Raw genomic sequence first — 14,493 nt, 5'->3', positions numbered from 1 at the left:
AGCGAGACATAGACCCCAGAAAGAAGCGGTCAATGGTATCTGCATATTTGTCAATGTTTAGAAGATATCTGGGTTCTGTTAGGGCACATTTCTTTAGAGAGGAACATTGCAAAGTGAAGAAGAATATGCACACAAGTGTGCCTTGAAGAGTGTGAACGAGACAATGAAGAGTCCAGAAAACATTTCATTTCAGACACAGCTGTAGACAGTTGATTAAAAATAATAAAATTTAGTGTAACAAAGAGATGTTAAAGAAGGTACTGTAACAACAAGGCTTGCAGTCACTCTTTTTGCTCTGCTGTTTCCAATTCTGTCTCTACTGCTTACCATTTGACCTTAATAAAGTACTTCAACCTTTCTGAACCTCAATATTTTCTATGTAAATAGCAATAAAGATATCTATGACATGAGACTTCTGAGGAGATTAAAGGAGGCTCTTTATTTCTGAAAATGAGATAGCTTTATAGTAAAATGGGGAGCTAGGGATAATTAAGCTGAGCCAAGTGACTTGACATAAGCTAAGACTATACCAGACAAACTGAAATATGGGCTCATTCTAGTTAAAGGTAACCTCAATAATCTTAAAAAGAAGTTTAGGAAGCTTTTTTTTTTTTTCTTTTTTTGAGACGGAATCTCGCTCTGTCACCCAGGCTGGAGGGCAGTGGGGCAGTCTCAGCTCACTGCAAGCTCCGCCTCCCAGGTTCACGCCATTCTCCTGACTCAGCCTCCCGAGTAGCTGGGACTACAGGCGCCCGCCACCTCGCCCGGCTAGTTTTTTATACTTTTAGTAGAGACAGGGTTTCACCGTGTTAGCCAGGATGGTCTCGATCTCCTGACCTCGTGATTCGCATGCCTCAGCTTCCCAAAGTGCTGGGATTACAGGCGTGAGCCACCACACCTGGCCATGGAAACATTTTTGACACGAGATGATCAGAGTACCTTGTTCACGGAAATGTCCAAATAACCACACACAAAAAGTGTTTAAAAAAAAAAAAAAAAGTTGACTAAATAAACATCACTGAAAATCTCCATTTCTCCTGGGATCTGGCCACCTATACATTTGTCCTCAAATGAAATACATGAACTTCTGTTTTAAGGTAGGATGGATCAGTAGTTCCTAAAATTTCTACCGTCTCCCATTTACTCACAGAAATATACATTAAAAAGCACAGAAAAGCACAAAAACCAAAAACAAAATCTAAAGAGAAATATTTTGCTGAAAAAGAAAGGTAACTGTCCTCATTTTAAATGATTGTGTATCAACAAGGAGGAACACAGGCCTTTCACAGGTCTAGCTTGCAAAGTAAAACCTGGTTCAAAACAAAAACAAAAACTGGCTCTCACATCTATTCTCTTACTCAGTCCCATCTAAACTGCTCTTATCAGTCTCACCATTGGCCCCCAAACTACTACATTCAATGACTGATGTTCAGTCCTTACTTTACCTATCGCTATGATTTGATTCAGTGGATTCCTTTTTCTTTTTAGAAATATTTGCTAATTTGGCTTCATGTACTACCGGAACACAGAGTTCTCCTCTAACTTCAGAGGTCACTTTTACTCAGTCTCCTTTGCAGGTTCCTAATGATGTCCCTGAACTCTCACTTTGGAGTGTCCTAGGCCTCAATCTGTATTTTCCTTTGTTTAGGCCAAAAGCAGAATCGTCTGCTCCTCTCTTTCTCTCAAGTCTCACATTCAATCCATCAGAAAGTCCTGTTGGCTCTAACCTCAAAACACATCCAGAAAGTGAGTTATTATGGTGCTCACTACTACCATATTAGAAGAAGTACCCCATCATCTCTGAGAGGTATGAATATTTCAAAATAGGATACTAAAGGTCTTTATATTTCAACCTTTGTTCTCTGATTTTATATTATCAACACGGCAGATAGAGACAGCAGGATTCAGTTCAACTCGCTGACAACTGAGTAAAAGCTCAAGTCCTTACCATGATCTGATCTTAATTAACTTCCTTAACCTTTCTGAATTCTTGTGCTACTGAATACCTTGCTCTTCTGCTGCAGACACACGCTTAGCTAGTTCCCTGATGCTACAGGCATGCTCCTGTTACACGGCTGTGCATTTATTTTTCCCCATGCATAAAATGGCCCTAAATTAGTGATTTGGACATTTTTCTCCATCAAATGCCACTTTTTCAGCTAGGCCTTTTAGTGTCACTCTGTCTACACACACATACATACTCTCTCATTTTATTCTACTCCTTGGAACTTATCACTAATATTCCATATGATTTACATGTTAGTCTTGCTTCATTTCCATCTTTCCCACTAGAATGTAAACTATATAAGGTCAGGTATCCTTATCTATATCCTCCTCTACTGTATCTCAAGTCTCCATGAAAGTTGCTGGTACATTGTAGATACATAATAAGGCGAGCTCTATTTTAGCCTAATGCCTCCATATACAATATTATGGTCTCTCCCCTTACCCACAATGCTCTCTTAAAGTGTAAATTCCTAACAAACTCTAACAGCTCTACATAAAGTGGCCATAAAACCAGTCCATGGGGATACATGCTGCAAGCTCAGTAAAGGAGGGATGGATTACATCAAAGTATTCTAGAAACTGCATATTAGATTGGGAGTTGGGCACATCCACCTTTTCTTCAGCTCAAGTCCTGACAATGGTAATAAACCATTACCTAAGTAGAAAAGAAAGAGTACCATATGCAATCCATGAGACAAAACTTGGTAGAATCTTAACTCTCTCTTTTTATTTCATGGCTCTGGTCTTCCACCTCCTCTATGTGTGTATGTACATGTATGTACATACACATACGTACTGTGTATATACCCCTTTCCCTTATTTTCAAGACCAAGGGTATCATCTGAATACTCTTCAACCATGGTCTTCATTTTCTTTTATGTATTTCATCTTCAATGAAATTTGAAATTAAATATATTTCAATATTTGAATATTAGTCCAAATACCTACAGAGTTCAGTCCTCAGTACTGTACAAAAAGTTATTTTGTGAAAGTCATTAATTTTCTTGTTAGGAAAAATGCTTATTACAGCATTCAGTACTGATAACGACTACAATTATCTCCTTGAAAATACCTTGTTCATAAAAATAACTTTGCCCTTGACAATGTTATCTTTCTCTTAAATTTCTTCCTCATGAAGTCATCCAGCTTTTCTGTGTGTTTTTCTATAGAGCTGTTTATCATACACATGTCTACATGCATATACATATATTTTAATCATAAAAGGATATTTTATAACAGTTTTTAAATTATGTTATTAACATATAGAATACTAAATACTTTACTCAATATACGCTTAATATATGATATGTTTAGAAGCCACTACTCAGATTCTAAAATATTTAGTACACATAATTTCAAGTAAAGTATATAGAAGCTAAAAAAGGCACCAGTAAATCCATGTATCAGAAATGAGTGATTAATTATAAAATATAATATGGGCTCATGAAAATTCTTACAGATCATGAAGAATTATAAATTCTAAAATGGGTAACTTAAATGCAAAATAAAAGGCAATTAAGTTGTATAATATTCAACAAAAGGAACAAAAGTCAAATAATTTTAAGCAAAGAAACAGGGACATTCACAAATTCCTCAATAAATTGATTCAGACCTCTGTTCCTCCTCCTTTATTAGCACCTCTTAAAAGCCTCCTCTTTCTGTATCTTCTCTAACATTATGAAAATAAGTTCTGGATCTCTATCAGTCCTACTCTGATATTAGAAGTAACTAAGAATCTACTCTTAAAATTCTATAATGAAGTTTTACTCTTTGACTGAAAAGTAACTTATTCACTCAAATGTTTATTCAGAAGTTGTTCTATCCTTCATATTGGTAATAGGTTCTGTCTAAAATGTGACTGCAGAGCTGAAAAAAAATCACATATCCATATAGTTAAACATTTATTGGGTTATGTGTTAGGCATGGGGACACCAAAAACCAAACACACACACATAAAACCAAAGCCATTTCATGTTCAAGTCCTGATTTCTGGAAATCAACAATGGAAATGAAGTGAAAATGACTAGAAATTACTTTGCATAAGTAAACAAAAATTGGATCATTGCAGGCTTTATGAGAGCAATATGAAGACACTGACTTTGTCAACACTTTTCACACAAAGACCACTGGGAACATATTTGTAGATTATCAAAGTTAACCTGATTTACACGCTGCAATGAGAGAGACAGAGCATCACAGGGAACTATGGGGTTGTCTCTAAGAGTATATTAGAAAAAGAAGAACCAAAGACAAGAACCACATGATTATCTCAATAGATGCAGAAAAGGCTTTTGACAAAATTCAACAGCCCTTTATGCTAAAAACGCTCAATAAATTCGGTATTGATGGAATGTACCTCAAAATAATAAGAGCTATTTACGACAAACCCACAGCTAATATCATACTGAATGGGCAAAAACTGGAAAAATTCCCTTTGAAAACTGGCACAAGACAGGGATGCCCTCTCTCACCACTCCTATTCAACATAGTGTTGGAAGTTCTGGCTAGGGCAATCAGGCAAGAGAAAGAAATCAAGGGTATCCAGTTAGGAAAAGAAGAAGTCAAATTGTCCCTGTTTGCAGATGACATGATTGTATATTTAGAAAAACCCATCGTCTCAGCCCAAAATCTCCTTAAGCTGATAAGCAACTTCAGCAAAGTCTCAGGATACAAAATTAATGTGCAAAAATCACAAGCATTCTTATACACCAGTAACAGACAAGCAGAGAGCCAAGTCAGGAATGAACTTCCATTCACAATTGCTTCAAAGAGAATCAAATACCTAGGAATCCAGCTTACAAGGGATGCAAAGGACCTCTTCAAGGAGAACTACAAACCACTGCTCAGTGAAATCAAAGAGGACACAAACAAATGGAAGAACATACCATGCTCATGGATAGGAAGAATCAATATCGTGAAAATGGCCATACTGCCCAAGGTTATTTATAGATTCAATGCCATCCCCATCAAGCTACCAATGAGTTTCTTCACAGAATTGGAAAAAACTGCTTTAAAGTTCATATGGAACCAAAAAAGAGCCCGCATTGCCAAGACAATCCTAGGTCAAAAGGACAAAGCTGGAGGCGTCACGCTACCTGACTTCAAACTATACTACAAGGCTACAGTAACCAAAACAGCATGGTACTGGTACCACAACAGAGAAATAGACCAGTGGAACAGAACAGAGTCCTCAGAAATAATACCACACATCTACAGCCATCTGATCTTTGACAAACCTGACAAAAACAAGAAATGGGGAAAGGATTCCCTATTTAATAAATGGTGCTGGGAAAATTGGCTAGCCACAAGTAGAAAGCTGAAACTGGATCCTTTCCTTACCCCTTATACGAAAATTAATTCAAGATGGATTAGAGACTTAAATGTTAGACCTAATACCATAAAAACCCTAGAAGAAAATCTAGGTAGTACCATTCAGGACATAGGCATTGGCAAGGATTTCATGTCTAAAACACCAAAAGCAACGGCAGCAAAAGCCAAAATTGACAAATGGGATCTCATTAAACTAAAGAGCTTTTGCACAGCTAAGAACTACCATCAGAGTGAACAGGCAACCTACAGAATGGGAGAAAATTTTTGCAACCTACTCATCTGACAAAGGGCTAATATCCAGAATCTACAAAGAACTCAAACAAATATACAAGAAAAAAACAAACAACCCCATCAAAAAGTGGGGAAAGGATATGAACAGACATTTCTCAAAAGAAGACATCCATACAGCCAACAGACACATGAAAAAATGCTCATCATCACTCGCCATCAGAGAAATGCAAATCAAAACCACAATGAGATACCATCTCACACCAGTTAGAATGGCAATCATTAAGAAGTCAGGAAACAATAGATGTTGGAGAGGATGTGGAGAAATAGGAACACTTTTACACTGTTGGTGGGATTGTAAACTAGTTCAACCATTATGGAAAACAGTATGGCGATTCCTCAAGGATCTAGAACTAGATGTACCATATGACCCAGCCATCCCACTACTGGGTATATACCCAAAGGATTATAAATTACTCTACTACAAAGACACATGCACACGTATGTTTATTGCGGCACTATTCACAATAGCAAAGACTTGGAATCAACCCAAATGTCCATCTGTGACAGACTGGATTAAGAAAATGTGGCACATGTACACCATGGAATACTATGCAGCCATCAAAAAGGATGAGTTTGCGTCCTTTGTAGGGACATGGATGCAGCTGGAAACCATCATTCTTAGCAAACTATCACAAGAAGAGAAAACCAAACACCGCATGTTCTCACTCATAGGTGGGAACTGAACAATGAGATCACTTGGACTCGGGAAGGGGAACATCACACACTGGGGCCTATCATGGGGAGGGGGGAGGAGGGAGGGATTGCATTGGGGAGTTATACATGATATAAACGTTATGCACATGTACCCTAGAACTTAAAGTATAATAAAAAATAAAAAAAAATAAAAAAAAAAAAAGAAAAAGCTTATTTTAAGATGTGGGCTTGTGTTACGTGATAGGGGGCATCAAGGAAGTGGGGTTTTGTTTTGACTGGATGTTGTAAGGAAGTAGGGTAATTCTATGTTGAGTGTCCTAAAATTTTTATCTACATGGCAGGAGGAATGCAGAGAGGCTAAAGCTGTATTTAGTAAAGAAGCATGATGTGTCACATTAATGAAGATGAGGGATATTTGGTCATCGGGGTGGTTTGGACAATGCTATTCTTTTTGACCGTATTAAGATATGATTACAAAGTGGTCTTGCTTTTATCTTGATTCATCACAACCATGGAGTGTCCCTGAATGATGCTGGCATTCTTAGCAATTGTTTGTATTCAACCAGAGAACATCACAGACTAGCTGCAAGTACCAAGGCAACATCCAGCAGTTTCAAAGCCTAACTGAAGTGCCAAGCCAGCTACTGGCTATCGGTAGCTGATTTTATCTTTCTCAAATGATTATAAACAGAGACATAACAAGATCATACTTATGTTTTAATGAGTTCAGTTTGGCAGAGGTGATGTGAAAATTTCTAAAGGAATATAACATTAGTAGCAGGCAAGACCAACTAGGGGATTGTCATCTTAAATAGAAGTAAACCATGATATTAGCTTTAATCAGGGTTTTGGTGATGGGAATAGAGAGAATTGGACATTTTCAAGAGCTGTTAAGGAAGCAGGATTAATTGAACTTGTCAAAGATTGGACTTGTGAATGGTAGAAAAAAATCTAGATGACCCAGTTAGCTTTCAGGTTTCTGGATTAGGCTGTTTGCAGGGTGAAAGGAAGGAGAAAGGAGGTCTGGGGAAATAATGAGATTTAAGATATCAGGCAAACATCAATTAAAATTGTCTATTAGGCAGTCAGATATATCACCCTGGGTTTTTTTTTTTTCTTTTTCTTTTATTATTATTAATCTTTAAGCTCTAGGGTATATGTGCACAATGTGCAGGTTTGTTACATATGTATACATGTGCCATGTTGGTGTGCTGCACCCTTTAACTCGTCATTTACATTAGGTATATCTCCTAATGCTATCCCTCCCTCCTCCCCACAATAGGACCTGGTGTGTGATGATCCCCTTCCTGTGTCTAAGTGATCTCACTGTTCAATTCCCACCTATGAGTGAGAACATGCGGTGTTTGGTTTTCTCTTCTTGTGATAGTTTGCTAAGAATGATGGTTTCCAGCTGCATCCATGTCCCTACAAAGGACGCAAACTCATCCTTTTATGGCTGCATAGTATTCCATGGTGTATATGTGCCACATTTTCTTAATCCAGTCTGTCACAGATGGACATTTGGGTTGATTCCAAGTCTTTGCTATTGTGAATAGTGCCGCAATAACATATGTGTGCATGTGTCTTTATAGCAGCATGACTTATAATCCTTTGGGTATATCCCCAGTAATGGGATGGCTGGGTCAAATGGTATTTCTAGTTCTAGATCCTTGAGGAATTGCCACACTGTCTTCCACAATAGCTTTTAAGAAAGAGATGTGAGCTAAAGATACATATCGGGGGAGGGTTCATTCGAAAATAGATACTATTTGAATGGGAATGAATGAGGATATCCAGAGAAGAAAAACAAGGACTGAAGAATACCAATATTAAAGAAAAACTGAATTGGAACAAATGGCCAAAAATGTGAAAGAATTAATCAGGAGAAAGCAGTATCCCATAAGCCAAGTGAGGAAAGAATTTCATGAGGGCAAAGAGGTTAATAGGTTCTAGTTCTACGGAGGGATTGAGTAAGATAAGGCACGTATATTCACATGTGTGTTTACAGGAGAGAATACTTTCTTAAAGATGAAAACACAACCAGTTTAAAGGCTGATGATAAAGACCTGGGACATAGATTTTTTGACAATCTGGAAATATAGCTGAATGGAAGCAGGTGGCTTAATAGATAGTCAGGGATGCTGCTGAGAACATACACACAGAGATGAACCTCAACCAGGTGAAGTCTAGCCTCTTCCACCAAGGCAGGTGGGAAAAAAGAGAGAGAGAGAGAGAGACAATGAGCACAAATACCCACAATTTGAGAAAAATTATTTTGACTAAAGTAGGAGATGAAGTCATTTACTGCGAATGACGGGGAAAGTTTAGGTACCCCACAAAAGCTTGAAATAATTGTTGAGAGAAACTAAGGAGAAAATATACTTAGGATGCATGGAAAGCTATGAAGAACTGCTGGTTTTGTTAAAATATGTTATTAAAGAAATGGAGTAATGTCTGACAATGACAACATCTGCATATAATCACGACAGCAGGTAGCTGAATTGAGGAGATGAGAGAAACAGAAGCTTTTAGCGATAGCAGGAGAGCCCACATGCTGAAATGACTAAGAATGAAAGAACAACTTGGGTGAAAAAGTCTACTAACCTAGTGCCAAAGTCTTCAATGAGAAAATATGATAAAATGGTAGATAATAGATAGCCAGAAGTCATTAACTGCAAGGAAAGAGGTATTTTTACATCAAGAGAGCAGTATCTTTGGAATTGTCTCTGTTAGGTGAGGGAGTCAGTCATTCTAAAGTAGTGGGGGTACAAAAGAGGGATGAGTCACAGTGCTGTTTTTGAGGGTAAAAGTGGTTTCCGTGTCTGAGTAGAGTAAGTACATAGGACAGAAGTCTTGTCTGGAAAAAGGGTTTGAGCCTGCCGAGTGAGAGAGTGTGGGAAAGCAGAGGAAGTGAAGCAAGGACAAGAAAGTGCAAAACAGCATAGAGAGAAAGATAGAAGAAAAGATAGACTCGAGGTACTTATACTCTGGGTAGTAAACACAGATAACAGAGATAGGAGAAAAGGGAAGAATTAACTGGCTTGATGATTTCCAGCGGGAGTTAGTAAAAAGTTGATTCTGAAAGAGTGTAATCAAATGTAGATCCCATGAAGAGCCCGAAGCCAGATGACCATAACGACTTGATAGGCAGGCTTTCAAGAGAAACTGGTACAAGCTCCAGATTTTCAGACACCTTATCAAACCCCCTTGAGATCAGAGGAGGCCATTTTTTTTTTATTACCAATTTACGTTACCATGTGCTCACTGAAATAATTTGAGTAGTTAGAATCTCTTAATTCAGCTAAAAAGTCTGAACTGTGGTGACATTAAAAGAATGTGAGAGGGAACCGCTAGGTAAAGCCCAAGACTGTGTCCTAGAATATTGATTCTCAAGCCTTTATGTGCATAGGCTACGCTCCTGGAAAATGTTCAAAGGCAAATTTTGATTTACTAGTTCTGAGGTTCTATATTTCTCACAAGCTCTCAGACAATGTCAATATTTGTGGTCCAGGGACATTTTGATTAGAAAGGTCCCCTAGAAATCAGCTTTTAAATAAGTGTATTTTGTTAATTATATGAATAAAACACATGGCGAATATGCAAGGAAAAAATATGCTTAGGTCTAAAAGTTCCATTTTTTAAAATATGTGAAATTGAACTGATAATGGCCTATGATATGCTCATTGGCTAAAAGCACTTGAAAGGAGTAAATGAAGAAATCAAGTGGAAAAAAAAGAGTTGGGAATATTTAGCCATTTTTATTAATACCACTCAAGTTCATGACACGAGCCTGCCATGAGTTCAAAGTAACCTATATAAACTGACAGGTGATACAGTAAGAAAATTAATGTATACCTAAACTGAATATCCTTCATCATTACTATGTATTTCTCTTGAAGATTTTTAATACATATACATTATATTGAGCCTGAGGGAGACATCAAGGTAAATCATTTCATGTCCTATTTTAGTAGGCAATTAAGAACGATGTTGTTATTTCAGAAAATGAGAGTTCAGGGCGATAAAGGGGACTCACAAGGTATCAGAAAACCAGTTATAAAATATTGTACATTTTTGAGCACTTTTAGTCTGTCATGCTCCCACTATTGATAAAATGCAAATTGTTCAAGGCAACTATATAACAGGAACTTTTGTGATTTATATTCCTGAAATAATGGAACTCAATTTTCCTGCCTGATCAAAGCTGTTTTAAGATAAGAAACAGACTATCAGACAGAAATCTATAAGAATCAAATCAATAACCATTTTTAATTAGCTAATAAAATGCCAAAGGTGATTCATATTTTCAGTGGTCAAATATGTGACACGAACTTTGAAAATCAGAGTTTAATGTTCTCTAATTAATGTTCTACTACTAAGATAATTTCCCTCAAAAATCATAGCAGACAATATACCTTCAAAGAAGTAAACTTGAAAAAAGACATTTTGCCATTTTCTACAATTATATATTATCTTTCAGTTTAATTTTAAAACTCAAACATTAGCAATATAATCATATTTCTCATTTCTTGAAACTGTTTAGAATAGTCTATTATAATGCTGACAACAATATGTTTTATAAAGTTAGTAAGTAATTTAAAATAACTTTCCAATTTATAAATAGTTAACTCTAAGAAGAACTGGTGATGAAATTGTCTCCCCTTTTTCAAGCAGCCTAAAAAACAGATTTTTTTTTCCAGAATATATACATATTTTTTGTTTTTCTCCGAAAGTTCCAACCCCAACAGCAAACATTAGCTTGTAACTGAGGTAATGTTGTATTTGTAAAAATACAATAGATTTTGAACTTCAGGATTTCTTTTTCTAGAAAGAAAAAGCAGAGCTAATGTACACATTTAGATGTGATCTTCCCATGGATAAAATTACTTTTCATTCATAATCACTGTTTCTTTAGCTTGCGCATTGTATTTACTCTGCCTGTTAGAAATTCTTTTACAAACTGTTGCCGATCATATACAAAGATCCATGTTTTATAATTGTTGAAGTCGAAAAATTAAAACTTTGACAATTTCCCTAAGATGAAGCAGCTTATATTAAACTAATAAAACTTCCTATTTGTGAAGGTCAAAATTATACCATCTCAGAAGGGAATAACAACAACAAAGCATCTGTTACCACATGTAAATACTGAGAAAGGCTGGGCATCTTTTAGTTAAGGTAATACACAAATATCTGGGAAATTTAAATACCTTATAATATATGACAGGGATTGATGACTATAAAGAATAACTTCTTGATAATAGTAAGCATATAAACATGGTCCTAAATATAGTATCTATATTATTCTATTCTATTTTATACTATTCTACTCTACACAATTCTGCAAGCTTGCTAAGGCCTAGCCTTGAGGTAATTGAACAATATATTAAAGACATCAACATGAATTCATGTTATAAAATTGTTAATTTACAGTTAAATAATATGTAAGTTAAGGTAAGTTTATGAAAGGCATCCCTAGTCAGTCACAGAAGAATCCAGAAAGATTTCTCTAGGCTAAACTTTGATTTTGCTTGCTATCTAAAATATACTTTAAAGATATATTATTTTATCTTTAAACATTTTATCATTTACCATTTTATCATATTGCATCTTCAAAATTTTATCATATTGCATTAATCTATCAACTAATAGAATCACAGCTAACAAAGCATGGAATTTACAAGCAGCACAAAATGTGTACACATATAAAAATTAATGCATAACCTACATTGACTTTTTCTTTTAAGTCTGAGAAGTTGCCTTCCTTCCGATAGATTGCAAATTCAGGACTCTGCAACACGGCTTCTGAGCGAGTAATCCAACTGTGAAGTTCAGTTATATCAACATCCAACCTAAGACAGCAAAAAATAAAAGTCATTATTTCTTATCTCTTTCTTCTATATAAAAAAGCAATTTATCCGCATTTATCATTCTTTTCTCAATCTGAGACTCCTGCCTGATGCCTCTATTAGTATTAATAGCACCACTATTTTCCCCGTTAGGTAGACTCAAATTGGGAGTCAGCTTTGATCTAGAGTCTTATGATCACAGAGGTCATTTTAATCACCTCAATGTAAAAATCACTTCTACAATATCTCCTGTAAGCTATTACCCAGCCTCTGCTTGAATGTTTGCACTATTTAAAAAAGTACTACCTCCCAAGATAACCTTTTGTTTTTGAAAAGTATTTACGAGAAAAAAGAAATTCCTGTTGGTGGTCACCATTGAACCACATGCTCTTCTGTAGTCTCCAGTCATATTGCCTCTGGGTTTGGCCACGTGACTTTCTATCGCAAATGGGACAACAGTAAGAGTATTGTAAGTAAGGTTTTGATAAGTGCTTGCATGTCAGAGCTTGACTTTTTAGAGCACACATCCCGAGAAGGCAACAATTATATAAGAAGTACAATGACCTTGAGGAGATCATGTTTTAAGGAAGCTTAATCTATCCATGTGAAGAGGCCACATGAAGCAGCATGTGGCACCAGGAATGCAAATAAAGCCCTCTGTGACCCATCTCAGTGCCAGCTGAAGACAGACAAATGAGTGCTCCAGTTGATGCCACATAGATAAAAGAAATGCCCAAAGGGCACTGCCCAAGTTGAAGAACTGTGAGAAATAGTAAGTGCTGCTTTAAGTCACTACATTTTGGTGTGAGTGGTTATGCTGCCATAAGTATCAGATCGCCTATCCTGTTATCCTGTTATTTTCAATTTTTTTTTTTTTTTTTTTTTTTTTTTTTTTTTTTTTGCAGAAATCTTCAGAGCCACCAGGGATAAACTATTCATTGTAATCAGGTGATTTATGTATAGAAGAGCCAAAATATGGAATCAACCCAAGTGTCTAATGGAATAGTATTAAGCCTTTAAGAATACGAATATCCTTTCATTTGCAGCAACATATATGAAGCTGGAGGAAATCATGTTAAGTGAAATAAGCCAGGTGTTATGACATGATCTCATTTACATGTCTCAATACATATGACATATCTCAAAGACATATGACATGTCTCAAATATGACATGATCTCATTTACATGTGGAACCTAAAAAAATCAAACTCAAAGAAACAGAAGACAACGTTCGTTTCCAGGAGCTGGTGGGGGTAGAGAGTAGTTGGAAAGATATTGGCAAAAGATACAAAATTATAAATATTTGAAATCAGCCCTTTAAATTCATCAGTAGATACCTGATCGTCAGCCTACCCTATGCTTAGTCACTTCAGCGGATATTCTATGGTTTGTTGGTATCTTAGTTTCCTTAAGTTTGGTACTTAAAGGAAACATATCAGTAGTGTGTAGTATAAACAGGGAAGAATAGACAATTATCTTTTTAGTTTATAATACTTTCATTGATACAGCTCATGATTTCAATAAATATTTTCACTTCAATATTAGACTTTCAACCCACATTGCAGTTCAATTGAGTTAAAACTTCTAGAATGTTTTCACATAAACTATCATTAAACCAGTTAGATCACAATCTAATTACTATCAGAAACTTGTGACCTGGTCTATTGAACTCCAGTTTCGGGACTTTGAATCATATAAACCTGTTAGAATTTCTCACATTAGTTGCAGGCTATTGTTTTAAAATTAAACAGATACAGAACTTAATGGAACACAAAGCCCTTACAAAAACATATTCTCATTTTATATTCTTACAAAATTCTTTGGTTAGGTATCACCAATTTCAACTGCCCATAGGATAAGATGGCGCTTCAGAGAAATTAAGTTAATTGACCTCAGTACCATGAATCAGAAACTTAATTTATCTAGTTCACCATCATGTCCTTCCACATCAAAAAGGGGATGGTTCATAGCATATAGATTGAGTTGTTATTTATCAAGGCTATCCAACTTGAAATTAAGAGACTAGGGATCTTGATTCCTCTAAATTCCATGTCATTGAATGTCAGTAAGTTATTTGTGTATGCCTTATAATGTTTATGGATTTTTATTGTGTGATATATGATTTTTATCTTTCCTATATTTTTTATCCACAAGTTTATCAGATTTCTATTTCTTCATTCATAATGTTGATTAAAATATAGAGTACAATTACATGCTGTAAAAATCTTTCTCTCGCTCTCTTCAGCGATGTTAACTCCTTGAATCAATACTCTCCTACTATGGTCATTTGGTTACCTACCCAAACGAGCGCATCATTTATGCATATTTATCATCACAATGTCTTAAAACATTTTCATTTTT

The 14,493-nt window shown here is 35.9% G+C and overlaps 1 protein-coding gene across 1 annotated transcript in view; it reads right to left on the bottom strand.

Moving 5' to 3' along the window:
- The window catches only part of DMD (dystrophin), a 2,224,438-nt gene that overhangs the window by 1,491,610 nt on the left and 718,335 nt on the right, over positions 1-14,493 (bottom strand). Inside the window, 1 exon segment of the mRNA XM_033201414.1 lies at positions 12,011-12,134. Coding sequence (XP_033057305.1) covers positions 12,011-12,134 — 124 coding nt within the window.

The sequence above is a fragment of the Trachypithecus francoisi genome, unplaced genomic scaffold, assembly GCF_009764315.1.
Source record: "Trachypithecus francoisi isolate TF-2019V2 unplaced genomic scaffold, Tfra_2.0 Lachesis_group6, whole genome shotgun sequence".
NCBI classification, from domain to species: domain Eukaryota; kingdom Metazoa; phylum Chordata; class Mammalia; order Primates; family Cercopithecidae; genus Trachypithecus; species Trachypithecus francoisi.
Note: the sequence above shows the minus strand (reverse complement) of the source record. Positions and strands in the feature narration are given on the sequence as shown.